The following is a 14,539-nucleotide window of genomic DNA, read 5'->3' as shown; positions in this document are numbered from 1 at the left end:
TACAAATCTGCTATCAGACAATAAATTACATTTACCTTTTTTTTCCTCTCTGGCCTTTTGCTCTGCAAGATCCGCTAACCAGTGCAGGGGTGACTGGGATTCTGGAGGAGTTAACTTGCTGTCTGTGCTCACATCACTCCCTGGACTGCTGCTGCCGTTACTTTCAGGCTTCTGAGGGGTACTTTGCTGCTGAGACTCAGGCATGCACAGAGAAATTTTATTACTGTGATTAAGAACATTCTGTAAAACCTACAAAGGTAGAACAGTTGGATTTTAAAAATACTATCTCTTCAATTATTCAGAGTTAAAAGTAGAGGTTACATTTATACAGTGACACAGGAAACATAATTTACAAAACATTAAGTCCTAAAGTGGATTTGAAATATCAAAGTTGATTCCTTTAACCATGCAGTTTACTTGAATAGAGAATTTTCACTCACTTGAGACACACCATTCATAGGAGAAAAATTTCCAACTTGTATATTCTGTTTGTTAGTACAATGACAATGGGATTTAATACCATATTTTTCTCTAAGAGTGTGCATCGCATCCAAAAGATCTGTCAAAACTACAAAATATAATGGTTAATTAAAAGGTTATCATTAGTTGTTAAGATTATAAAAATTTTTTGTTTTTCTTGTGTAGGATTTCTTGTGTCTTTTCACTTTTCTTCCATTTTTCCTTCATCCCTTCTATCTATTTCAGGTTAGATCATTCAACCAAATTCATGTTCTCTATTCTTTCCTCTTTTACCTCTATAATCCAAAATCAGTATGCTCAAAAAAAAAAAAAAAAAGAATAACCTGTAATAAATAAATCTAACATATTCTTCTTCATTACATTCTAGTTCCCCTCAACCCCACTTTTTCAGCTGCACAGCTTGCAGGATCTTAGTTCCCCAACCAGGGATCAAACTCAAGCTCCCGTGCAGTGGAAGCATGGCGCCCTAACCACTGAACAACCAGAGAACTCCTAGTTTTCCCTCTAAAACAGTTCCTCTGTGGCTTTCTTGATCACTGGGTTTGGGCTTATCCTGCTAACTATTACACAGAGGATTCTAAGAACAGAAAAAGAACAATTCAAGATTAGATAAACCTTATTTCTTCATTCTGCTACTACTACCTACTTCTAAGTAATCTGGAACAATGAAGAGCTGTTACGCTGTCACTAATGTATATTTATACTTACCAGAACCAGGTATAATTTGAGTTGGCATCAAATGTTTGTGATCATGAGGCTGTCCCTTCACACACTTCATCCAAGCATACAATTCTTTATCTGTAAGATTATAACACGTGTACTTTTATATCAATCATGGTTTTACAATTATAAAATTGATGGTATATGTAAAGAGTGTAACAATTATATAAAATGTCAATGGTAGGCTTCATATATTTGCTTCTTAAAAGAAAAAAAAAGCAAACAAACATTCCCACTATTCTGAGAATTTTATAGAAACAAGATACAAAACATATGAAATATTACTAGCCTTTTCTAAAATGACTGTTCTTTAGTCTCATTCATGTATTAGTCACCTCATTATTTCCTGTAGCTAATTTTTCACTCTTAGCTATTTGTGCCAAACAGGCTTTAGGCCTGATCTTGGTACCTCAGACTTGTAAGTTTGAGGCTACTGCCAACTCATTTTTTTTTTTAATGCATCAAAGACATAAACTGTCAGAAGACATGTAAAAAGCTTCAACTTGATAGACAGTATTTAATTGCTATTACTGCAACAAGGCTCCATACCTGGAGTAGTCAGTGTATTCACACATAGCATGAGGCATATGATACACAGGAAAAAGTTTAGTACCTTGATCTCAAGATATTCTTCTATAAAACTAATGATATAGATAACTACTTATGATATGGCTGTAAGAGCTTCAATAAATGTTAAAAAGCTCATTAAATACAACATAAAAAAAAATCTAGAACTATTTCACAAAAAGTTTCAGTGGAAATAAAATTCAGACAAAAACTGATTTTAAAAGTGTTGACTTTCCCTAGAAAACCTACATAGTAACTTGTAAATGTTCTCTATTTATATTTTAGATACTTAGGTTAGTTACCACTATATAGCTATAACCTAGTCAGTGTGAGCTTACTGCAATATTTATCAGTGAAATAAGGAGATATATAAATATATATAAAATAAATATATATTCATATATTTATAAGACAATACAACTGAAGGCATATAGATTATACTTAAAAAAATCTATGGTTGACTGACAGACTATACTTTCAAAATAGTACTATGATATCTGACAGCAACACACTTAGGATTATTATACGTGCACACCTTATCTTGTTTAAGGAGTCATGCTTACATATGCGTACAATATAAAAAATATATTGATTTCTTTTTAATTTGGCAAAGGGAAAATGAAAGTAACATGGGACCAGTAAAAAGGAATGGAGTTTTATAACAGTGCAGCTAGTTCTTCTCTCAACCGAAAATATCCAAATAGATTCTTAAGGTTCTGAAGATACTTAACTGCCTAAAATGCATTCCTTTACATAAGCAAAAAAGATAGATATCACAGAAACAACTAGCTGTGGAGCTCTCCCACTTGCTCAGGTTTCTTTGGTAAGTGCTGGGTATATAAGAAAAAGAGTGAGGCTTTAGTAGTCCTATCACTGGAAAAGCCACTGATGGCTAAATCACAGTTCATCTATCTGACACACCACTCTGGAAAAGAGCTGCCTGCAATGTAAATGACATTCACTGCTTTTAGATACGGAATAGTCTACCACTAAATGTGATTTTACTTCTGATGCTTGCACAATTTGAATCCTCTCATTAAGACTAGACCCCCAAAACCTTCAGGTTACTAGTATTTAAGTAGCTACTTCCTTAATTGCCTCAGATAAACTTTTTCTAAAACACTTGTACAGCCGGAGAAAAAGGTAAAATTAGTTACTTTCTTTTAAAACTTTCTAATATCTTCCAGCTGTATGAACAGGCAGAACACTGTTTTTGTGCCATTTTATTTCTCTAGAATTAAAAAAATATCGTTTAACATATAATAAAGACTTTTTCACTTTCTAACTAGGGATAAACAGTGCTAGTGGCAGCCTATTCTTAAACATTTTGGTTTAAGCCTTATGGACCAATTTTTAGAAAATCAATTCACTCTAGCAATTATTCATTTATGACTTCGGTGCTTGACTGTAATTAATAGGTCCTCTAAGGGAGTTCAGGCTCTGACACAGTGGACTCCGAATGCAACAAATCCTAACCTAAATTTGGGCTACTTTAAGAAAATATCTACCTGAAATGAGAAAGTGGATCTACTAATCAGACTAAGAAGGTGTAGATAGTTTTATTTTAGAAAATCTGGCTGTTTCAACCATCTGTGATTAACTTTTTAAAAAAAATAAACTTCACAAAATTTCCTATTATATTCGTAATTAAGGAAGGCAGGTAAAAAAGCCTTTAATTCATCTAATTTTCCAGATCAGTGGTCCTAAAGAAAGCTACCTTAATAAAAAAATTTCAATTTAGATGAAGCTGTAACTAACCTCTAGAACTCTTCCTTTCCTTTGCCTTGTAACAATCTAAGCAGACCACAAATCCACATTTTTGGCAGACCCAGTGAATGTTAAACAATGTTGCTTCACATGCATCACACATCTCCCGGACTCCTCTCACTGCTCTTTTCCAGGCAATTTTGGCTGAAATACAGAGAAATAAAAATTTAAAGGCAAACATGCTCTTTTCCACACAATTTTCACTGAAATGCACAAAAAACGTTAAACCAAGGATTTCAAAGGATTTATTAATGATCAAGAGCAGATTTCCTGATGTAATTAGTAATTCCCTTCAGAAGACTTGCATCTAATGGAGGGTTTCTCAATCTTGGCACCCTTGACATTTGCATGAATAATTCTCTTGTGGGGGACTAACCTGTGCAGAGTAGGATGTTGAGTAGCATCTATGGCTTCCACCTATTAGATGCTAATTCTCTAAACCCCCAACAGCTTTCAGTTAGCAAGGAAAGGCACCTTTTATTTCATTCAGTTAGGCACCTTTCATATGCCGAATGTCTCCTGGGGCACGAACTACTGACTTAAGGGATGTGAAGGAAAAGAAGCTAATGTTTAGAGCACCTAGTATGTTAGGTGCTTTCCTTAGTAAATATAATTACTTTATAAACAAATCTATGAGGTAGTTATCATTCCCATTTCACATTCATACAGATAAACAAGGAGTAAAGTTGAGATTCAAATATAAATCTATCTAACTGCAAAGACTGTGATGAATAAAAAGCTTAATAACTGGGATAGAGTATGTCTTTAGATGGCAAATGCTGAAATTTCCCAATTTCACATTCAAGGAGTCTTTATTGTGCTCAATTATATGTAATAACGGCAGAAATACCAAAATGTTATTGTAGTAAACAAGCATAGGCAAGATTAAGGACTTCTCCCATAGATAAAACATACCCCGAAGAGAAATTCTTAAAACAAAATGTGCATAGTTGCATGTTCTAAGTATTTAACTTTCTTACCATCCTTTTTCACCCAGGACAAAGCTGTTTTTTCAGATGTTACCAACTGACAGAACTTATCACCTATTATATCCAAGATGTATTTTGATGTTTCTATGTCTAGTTCATCATCTTCATAATTTTCATGTGTCCATAAACTCATAGCTTCATCATCATACTGGTCAGGAGAAGAGAAACCATCTATTCTAACCACTCCGTTTTTACTAAATGACAATCTGAAACATTAAAACATAAAAGCATTATCTAACAAGACACAAGTCCAGGCTTAAAAAGTTATACAGTGACTTTCACAATTAAATTATAATTAAAAAACATGAAAATAGGGTGGTTCTTTATATACACAAACTTTATTAACAAAATTTAACCCACTTCTGACTCCCATAGTGCTATACAAATGGCAATAAGTGGTATCAATTTCAGGTTGTTTCAAAAAAATAAGATCTTCCCTATCAGTTAACTACTTAAGTCTAATCAAATGAAAACTATCCAAGTGGTTCATGATGACAGGAGTCAAAATGCTGGCCAAAAGCGGCCTTGAAGAATGCAGTTACTTTATACATAATCTAAAGCAGCAACCTCTACCATTGAAAATGCTGTAAATTACCTTAAGACTGAGATTTTTTTAAATGCTAAATCAAAAAGTACATTTTCTTCATTAATTAAAATGACACTTTATTAAAGTGATTTGGAGGAACAAGACTGAAACAGTGTATTGGGAAATCCATTAGTGTGCTTACTTCCTTCTCTTAGCTTCTGCCATCCAATTTATGTAACCCACTCAATTCAGGTTCCATTTAGGGTCAACGGAAGGCAAAACTGCCATTTTCCTACAGGCTGATGGTTATTTTTCAGTTATTTTTGTTCTCACTCAACTCTCAAAGAGAGAATATCAGTAGTACATTACAAATAATTCTGTATTTTTCTAATGGACAATACCAACAACATTCTTTTACCACTTTTTCCTATCCTTTTATTACCTTTCCCTCTTTTTCTTAAAAAAGTAACTTTCTCCTTTCATTACAATTCATATTATTTCAGCGTGTGTTATGTTTATCTTTCCTTAAAACTTTCCCAAAGTTTTTTTTTTGGGCAATTTATTTATTTTTGGCTGTGCTGGGTGTTCCATGCTGCGTGGACTTTTCTCTTGTTGTGACAAGTGAGGGCTCCTCTTTAGTTGTGGTGCGTGCGCTTCTTACTGTGGTGGCTTCTCTCATTGTGGAGCGTGGGCTCTAGGACTCCTGGGCTCTACAGCACAGGCAGCTCTGGGAAACCAGCTTAGTTGCTCTGCAGCATGTGGGATCTTCTCAAATCGTGTCTCCTGCATTGGCAGGTAGTTTCTTTACCACTGAGCCACCAGGGGAGCCCTTCACAAAGGTTTTCTTATCTCTTCGAACCTACTCTCCCGATTTCTTTTCCATTTTCTCTGCACTTCCATGTTCTTTGGGGACTGCTGTCTAGAAAAACCATGAAGAAATATTCTGTTCCTACCAACACATATTTTTGGGATCGCCACTGGGCCACAGTACCTTTATTTGCCAGAGCAAAGTGCTTCTTAGCTTCTTAGGAAGGTGATGATGATGATTTGGAAAAATAATTGCAGATAACATCAGAGGAGCACTTCATACAAGCTTGGGACTGTGCTAAGGACTTTGTGTACTTTATCTCATTCCACTTGCATGAAATCTCTGAGGCAGGTACCACTATCATTCTTATTATGCAGATGAGACAGGCTTAGCTATAATCCTACTACAGTTAATAAAGTCATACAGGAACTAAAGGATGGAGCTGGAACTGAAATCCAGGAATGACTGATTCTGGAATCTGAGACATCAACTAGTCTCTACCAGCAGGATTACCCAGCTGTTCATTAAACTCTTACAAATTTATAAACTTTTAGTTTTATTATTTAGTAATACCAATATTACAGTAGAATATAAGCTAGTAACTATTGTTTTTATATTTACTGCAACCTGTGAAATGTGACATGCTACTAACAAATCTTTCTAGTCATTTTATAATGCTTATAGTATATATGTTTAACAAAAACATGGTTATCTATAATTAATACACTTTAAGGCCCAGATTATTAACCTAGATTTATAGACTGTTATTGTGGCTAATGCAGATATAAATGTGACATTATTTTGTTTTATACAAATAAACTGCTGTTTCCTATCATTTAGAAAAAAATACTAACATTTTCTCCTTAAGGAAGAATAAATCTCTCAGAAGAGGAAGGCCCTATGAACACTAGCAGTGAGGATATGAGTTTAGCCTAACATTTAACTATTGTTAAATTGGCACACAAGACTAAATTTAGTATCTTTTTACAATGCTTTTATAATGCTTCAGAAACATAGGCTCAAAGCCTCATTCCCATCTCCAAAAGACCCTCAGAATGATAGTATAACTTCCAATATCTATTAACATATTTCCCCCCCATCACGAATTTTCAACTTACCGTCTAAAGTAGTAAAATCTACAAAATACTGGTGAATGAGTTGGTTCTTCTCCCTTCTTACTCCGAATAAGTCTACATTCTCGGCACTTTTGCAAATTAGGCCCTATCTCACAGCAGGAGTCATCCTGTAAAAAGGATTCCCCAGTTTGCTTCAGCTTCTTGACTTTACGCCAATCTTTCAATACTGAACGAGGGATGCCAGCTGTAAAACCAGTAGGAAAGTATTAGCAAGACTGTACCTTTTTACAAAGGTAAACTCCTTAAGATAATATTCAAGTCAATTAAAAAGATCACTTGGAATGAAGGCAAAAAAAAAATTCACATCAATTATACAATTATGACCATATATTAAGATTGCAGAAAAGAGATTACAGTTCTAGGTACTCATTATAACTAAAAAGTCCATAGCAGCATTTTTATCATTCTACTAATCGAATGAACTCTTAAGGTCAGTATGACTGAAATGCAGAGATAAGTGAAATTTCCAGCTGATTGAAATCTTCCCAGGTTCAATATGTGTATCTATTTAGTAGCAAATATGAGAATCGTTTATTTGCAGTGGTAACCTAGAGCTAAAAATATAGTTCTTCTACACATAAATTTGGTATATGTAGGAAGAGTCTCTTTCAAGATGCACATGAAGAACCTAGAGACCAAAAGTTGATACTTCTAGAAACTATAGGCTAGTTTCAATATATTTATATAGTTTTGAAATACTTAATCTGATTCTGCAAGGTAAGTGTGAACCAAGACAAATGTTGATTTTATCCCAATATATTTGTGGGAAGAGGGCTAAGATTCTTCTCCTAATATCTCTCTCTTATTATATATAATGCCCTTCATTTGATATCAATATATTGATAGAAGCAGTATCTTTCAGAAAAATAAAAAGGTTTGAAGGATGTGAAAGAAACAAACTGGTATTAAACTGGCTGTTTTTAATTGATGGTATAAAGAAAAGAAGGCATCAGAGAAGTCTACAGAAAAACAAAACTCAAATGCACTATACCGTTTAATATTTACAGGGAAAAAATTAATTTATTTACTGTATTCTGCATCATTGCTCGATCACATTTATTAACTTGAACTTAACTGTTGTTATAACACTGGCTCAAGTGTATTAGTCATCTACAGAGCAGCAAGAACTCATAACATCATATCTAAATTAAATGCAGCCTATTCAATTTTTTTTAAATATATTCACTTAAAAGCTTTACATTTTGGGACAAGCAAATATTTGTTGACTCCTATAAGCATATACTACCCATACTAATCCAGTTATATGCTAGACTTGAGATTTACAGTTTGTTATTTCGGTCATGGTGAAAGAATAAATTGTATTTCCTACCATCGTGTTTACTACTCATGCCCATTTTGTGGATCAGAGGCAGTTCAAGTATTCTCATGAGATTATCTACTTTTTGCAGAAGCATACAGCAGAACTGTTGTCCTGAGTGCTCACTATCACCTGTTGATAGTGTGCACAGTACAATTACAGCAAGATCGCATACATCTTAACATAGAAAGTACTGGGTTTAAACTCCAGGGTGGCCCATTTCAAACAGGCTCCAGTATCAAGCCCTTTTATGACTGCTCCTGGTTCTTTACAATAACATGTTCTGTCACTAACAAAAGGCAAGCAGAAATTTGGCTTAATCCACTAGAGAAACACATATGTGGGCACACACATACCACTTATGGAATAAAAAATGTTTCCAGAAGGCTTGTTATTTCTTCTTATCGTGTGTAAGACAGATTTCTCTGATGAACTACATAAAAAATTTTAGAGCTTCTAGAATTCAGAATGAACAATAGAATAGTACACTGCTAATACTTTTTGTTACACTACTTCTGATCATTTATTTGCTGCTGCTGCTAAGTCGCTTCACTTGTGTCCGACTCTGTGCGACCCCATAGACGGCAGCCCACCCACCAGGCTCCTCCATCCCTGGGATTCTCCAGGCAAGCACACTGGAGTGGGCTGCTATTTCCTTCTCCAATGCATGCATGCATGCTAAGTCACTTCAGTCGTGTCTGACTCTGTGCGACCCTATGGACAGCAGCCCACCAGGCTCCTCTGTCCACGGGATTCTCTAGGCAACAATACTGGAGAGGGTTGCCATTTCCTTCTCCACATTTATTTACTACTTTATTATATCAGAATAAACTAACTGAAATCTTTCTAGTTAAACTGAAAAAGGACTATTAACCAATATACTTTAATATTCCAGACAATGGAACAGTTCGAACTATGGATAACCATACTACTGTGAACAATTTAAATACGGTATTGTAAGAAAGAATGAGACATTCATTTCAAAGCAACTCTCAATTCTGTGACAGAAATGAATACTTAGACCATTTTTAAAGTAAATGAATAAATTATAAAGATATGAAGGCCCAGGTCATATAGAGGCTGTTTTCGATAGTATATTTTTTGCTTCTAGCCAAGGCCGAATGTGACTATGCTGAAATCCTTTTATATATTTTGCTGTAATATTATTTGAATAGTAAATAAAACTCCATTTTCAATTCTATGTATATAATTTATTGGTGCCATTTAAAATCTACAAGTTTGAGACTGAGACACTTGGTCAACAAAAATATATCTAACTCAATGGATATTTATTCTTCCTTTATACCAGATTCAACTTTAGTTTTCTAATTTTCAGCAAATCCTCAAAGCAACTGCTCTAGCAACAGAAAACTAAGGGGGAAGAAAATAAGAAAAATACATGCTAACCTTTAATCTGTGACACATGCCACCACCCACAAAATATTTTTCTGAGGTATAGAAATGAACTCGGGTAACAGTTAAACCATGGTTTCTGTGTATTGCAGGACTTAACTTACATTTAAATTTGATGCGTAATTTCAGTACACCAAATAAAATTAAAGTAAAATTTTAGTCAAGTAAAAAATTTAGTAAAAGTAAAAAATTAGTCAAGGAAAAGCAGACAACTTTTATCAGTAACAAAAGGTAGCAGACATGACACCCCCAATGAACACCAAAAGGACAAAGATATTTAATCCATGAGGGAGATAACTCACTCAGGTTTAGAATTTATGAACTCCCAATTTAAAGAACTTTTCTAGAAAGCCCAGAACAAAATCAAAACAAGTCTGCCCATAATTAACAGATGGCATTTAATAGTCACTTAATATTATTCTGGACTTGGGAATACATGGGACTTAAAGTAGTCTGTGTTATGATAAATGTTATTTACTATGTAGGGGAGATTTAACTAAGCCTTACAACTTGGAGGGGGAAGCGCTGATTCCAGTCTGTCTTAAAACTTACTTGGAAACATGTATAGTCACTGTCTCCAAATGAAAAAAAAATAAATACTTCATTAAAAGTTAATTTTATAAATTTAAGTTTATAACAATATTGCAAGCATTAAAAGCTGGAAGATTCCCATCTCTGTTTTCTGTAAGTTTAACTACAGTATTTGAATACTCAACACCAAAAGAAATGTCTTGTGAAACAAAAGAGAAATCACACTTATTGACCACACTAAGCTTCTTGAATTCATTAGGGAAGTAAGCAGAACACAGTAGAGAGAACAAGTAACAGGGTATACATGCCAATTCTCAAATAAGTGGCACGTATCCTGTATCCTTTTTTGTCAACCTTCCTCTTTCTTTCTTCTTACATTGGCATTTCTTCTTACACTGTCAGCCTCTCTGTCTCTAGATGAGCTTGTTTTCCTTCATTCTTTCACTTCTGGCTGTCCTTTTCTATGATTCCATCCTCCTGCTTTTCTCTCCTTCACTTTGCCTCTGGTTTCCACACAGGGATGTGGGAAAGACCTCATTCAGAGAAAAGGCCCAAATAAGAGCCTTTAAGCATCCAAATGTTTATGAAAGTACTTCTGGAATGTCCACATTGTCACAGATATTTCATATATTGCATGTGGATGAATACACAGATAGTGAAACTATGAACCTCTTTCTGCATTGTGCACCATACCTAAAAAAATAAGCAAACTGAGAAAAACTTCAAGAGTTAAAAACATATATTTTATAGTGGCAAGTATCATTTATTCTTCTTTGTAGCCACAAACAAGTTTTGAAACTTTTACTAATTATGGAAATTCTTCTTGAATACAGAAATGAACACACAAAACCACAAAACCCCTGCTTTTCTTTAACTTTTACCCATTGTTACGGACTACTTGAATGAGTAGCATTATTAGTTAAATAGAAGGTAATTTCATTAGGTTTTCAATTTTGTCTCCAGATGACAGAAGGGTGAGTTATGGGCCATATCCACACTATTCTGTAGTTCTCTTCTAAAAGTGAGACTTAAAGGAAGTTTCTGTGAAAAGGAATTCTTTCTTCAACTATTATCTTGTTATAGGCAAATATCTAATATAGTCATATCATGGAGATAGTGTGGGTTCAATTTCAGGCCACCACCAAAAAGTAAAGTACACAAATCTTCCTCTTTCCCAGTGCATATAAAAGTTACACTTTACACTATAATGCAGTCTAGAGTGTGCAACAGCATTATGTCTAAAAAACAATACACAAACCTTAATTTAAAAATAGTTTACTGCTAAAAAAAAAAAACAAAGGCTAACCATCATCTCAGCCTTCACTGGTTTATTACCTTTCTACAATAGTAACTTCAAAGACCACTTTTTTAGATCACCAAAACAAGTATAATAACAATGGAAAAGTGTGAATTACCAAAATATGACAGACATGAAGTGAGCAAATGTTGGAAAAATGGTGCCAACACAATCCTGACACAGAGTTACCACAAACCTTCAATTTGTTTTTTTTCTTTTTTAAAAAGGGCAGTATCTGCAAAGCACAAGGTATGCGTGTGTTAGAAATCCAGTTTTAGTGTATAGAAATGGTCAAAATTCTGAACAACTACTAAATTACACAATGGGTTTTTGCCAACATGAGTGCTATATAAAAACATATTTCCACAAGCCTCTTGAAAAAGAAATAGACCTTCTCTCGTTTCCTCTTACAGGGTACTTGTGAAATGTAGAAACAAAGTCAGCGAGCACATTAGGGCAAATGAATGAAATTGAAGATGCCTTTAAGCTCTCTAATTCTTAGAGAACACTACAAGAACATACAGCCCATTTTACTTGAGATAAAAAGTAATTAATTTACTTACCACTATTATTGTTGCTCTGCAACTTCAATTTACTTTTTTCTTTGGCACTCCTGCTGAGAATCCCATTGGGTTTTAAATCTTCTTCCATTTCACCTTTTCTCTTTTGAAGATCATTTTGTTTCTTTTTGTAAGTTGGCTTAGGTTGCCTTTTAGTCCTTTGCTCTGATTTGCTTTCACTTTCGTCTGAATCTCCACTTTCGGAGCCAGATTCATAAGTTCGTTTGGCTTTTCTTCTATTTACTTTATCATCTTTTACATATTTATCAACTATGATTTTACTATCTACACTATTTTGCAGATCATTAGATGTAGAAGCTATTAAATTGACAGAACATGGCTTAATAATTTCTGATACAGAACTCCCTGAATTTTCCATTTTATTAGTATTTTTATCTTCTTCTGAATGTCTCGTAAGCCAGGCTTTTTTCAGTTTAGTATGGTAGTTTGGTTGACTTGTCTGGGATGCTTGCCCATTTCCTACAGAGTCTGCTTTGTTTATTGTATTACAGACTACAGTGCTATCTAAGAGATGGGAGGCTGAAGATGTCTGATTTTTCGCAGCATTAGGCTCAGTCTCACTGACATTACTACTTTTATATTGAGCTGCAGCCAATGCTGCCTTGTGCTTCTTTAAATGAATAAAATCAGTTGTGCCTGAAAACCCAGAGTTGGGCTGAACAGCACTTCCTGTCTTACTACTGGCTGGTGTAACTGGAGCTGTGATGCTGACCGTGCATTCTTGTGTTTGAGCCACTGAATGACTGATGCTTTTTGAAGAGGTACATTCTAAGGATTTAGAGGCCAAAATGGTATTTGATAATGAGTAAATTATTTCTGAACCACCCCAGCTGGAAACACTGGGGCTAGTGGCAGCAGATGTGAATGTATCCGTTTTGGTATTACACATTGTATTTACAGCAGACATGACTGAACTGGGAACACTGCCCTGTGAGACAGCCTGAAAGTTTTTTTCGGATTTTATGTGAGCACTGTCTGAATTCACACTTGGCAGAATGATTCTTCCACTCTCTCCAGCTTCTGCTGGTTTAAGGCAATCTGTTTGATTTGCCCCAAGTGAAGATCTTTCACTAACTCGATCTTTGGAAGCTAACTGCATTGCTGGCATGCTATCAAGTTTCGTACTAGAAGGTGGACGTACAATGACAGATGCCATAGCAGCCTGTGACTTTCCGCTGCTTTTCTCCACATGCCATTCAGCTTTCTCCTTACTGAGGTTATTATTAGATTTCCACATTTCTGTCAAACTCTGTTCAGAAGAACTCTTAAAACTTGCCTGAGTATCTTTTGGCTCAGGAATCAGTGTTGGAGGCTTTTGTGATTCTTGAACTTTCCCACCAGCATTTACAGGCATCACTGGAGTTAACGTTGGAGGGGAAAGGCTACTATAGCTGCTTTCCTTTCTTTCCAGGCTATGATGGATCGGTGGGTGAAATACCGGTGCTCTATGTAAAGCGGGCATACTTCGGAGTGTATTTGTAGAAGAAACTGTCAAATGAGTAGGACTCCTACAATCATTTCTGAAAGTTGTTACCGAGTGAGAAGCAATTTGATGGGAAAGATGTTCTGGTACCTTGCCTACTAAACCTTCACTTTCTGGCTGATGCTTTATCAAAGGTGGAGGCTTTGAAAGAGATGATATAAATGAAGTCAGAGTTTGAGGATTAGCTGCTGTTGCAAGGGTATTACTCTGTTTTTCAGTGTAAATATTTGAAATCTCTTTGGATGGGTGTGACCTTGGTGGTTCATTGACTACACTATTAGACAATGTAGTGAAATAGTTACTTTGAGGCAAACTCTGAGGCACTGAGTGCTTCATTTTATAAAGATCTGATTCTATATCCTTGTCTTGTTTGATGACATGGCTCTTAGGGCTAGAAGATGACGATGCTACCCTGGAATAGTTATCTCTATCACACTCCAGACCCTTGATTTTAGTCGTAAAGGGAGCAACATCAATACTTTCTTGAAGAATTCGACGGTGTTCCTCCTTATATTTGTTTAATCTCTCTCCAGTTTCCTGGGGTGGTCTCTGTAATTGATTCAATACAGGATCCACAAAATGCCTATGCAAGTGACCATCTTTTCCAGTCTGTGACCTATTTAGATCCAGGTCATTTTTGGCTGATGTGGATGCAACAGAACGCAATGGTTCAATGAAAGCTTTCCTCTCCAATTCTCTGTAAAGAAAATACATGAAGGTTTCTGTAAACACTTTTTCTTGTATGATACAAATATAGCTTCTATGCATTACTATCATATCATAAGAGTGAAACATGACTTTGCAAGTGCTGTAATATTTAGAAAATTAGAAGGGATATAAAACCAGAAGAAGAGTAATTATTAAGCCTAGTTTTAAGACATTTGTTAAAAATACCTGTTTATAAACAATTAAGAAAAACTATA

At 35.0% G+C, this 14,539-nt stretch overlaps 1 protein-coding gene across 12 annotated transcripts in view; it reads right to left on the bottom strand.

Moving 5' to 3' along the window:
• The window catches only part of JMJD1C (jumonji domain containing 1C), a 296,047-nt gene that overhangs the window by 24,161 nt on the left and 257,347 nt on the right, over nt 1-14,539 (bottom strand). For 10 of the 12 annotated variants that reach the window (XM_081568966.1, XM_081568963.1, XM_081568969.1 and 7 more), the window contains 7 exons: nt 12,116-14,313; nt 6,976-7,177; nt 4,515-4,729; nt 3,526-3,678; nt 1,189-1,278; nt 441-568; nt 36-249 (listed from right to left, as the gene is read on the bottom strand). In XM_081568966.1, the coding sequence (XP_081425092.1) occupies nt 36-249; nt 441-568; nt 1,189-1,278; nt 3,526-3,678; nt 4,515-4,729; nt 6,976-7,177; nt 12,116-14,313 (3,200 nt within the window). The remainder of the gene's footprint in view (nt 1-35; nt 250-440; nt 569-1,188; nt 1,279-3,525; nt 3,679-4,514; nt 4,730-6,975; nt 7,178-12,115; nt 14,314-14,539) is intronic. The other 2 variants (XM_081568960.1, XM_081568961.1) reach the window with 1 other exon arrangement.

The sequence above is a fragment of the Giraffa tippelskirchi genome, chromosome 2 (assembly GCF_054371585.1).
Source record: "Giraffa tippelskirchi isolate mGirTip1 chromosome 2, T2T-mGirTip1v1.2.pri, whole genome shotgun sequence".
Classification (NCBI taxonomy): Eukaryota; Metazoa; Chordata; class Mammalia; order Artiodactyla; family Giraffidae; genus Giraffa; species Giraffa tippelskirchi.
Note: the sequence above shows the minus strand (reverse complement) of the source record. Positions and strands in the feature narration are given on the sequence as shown.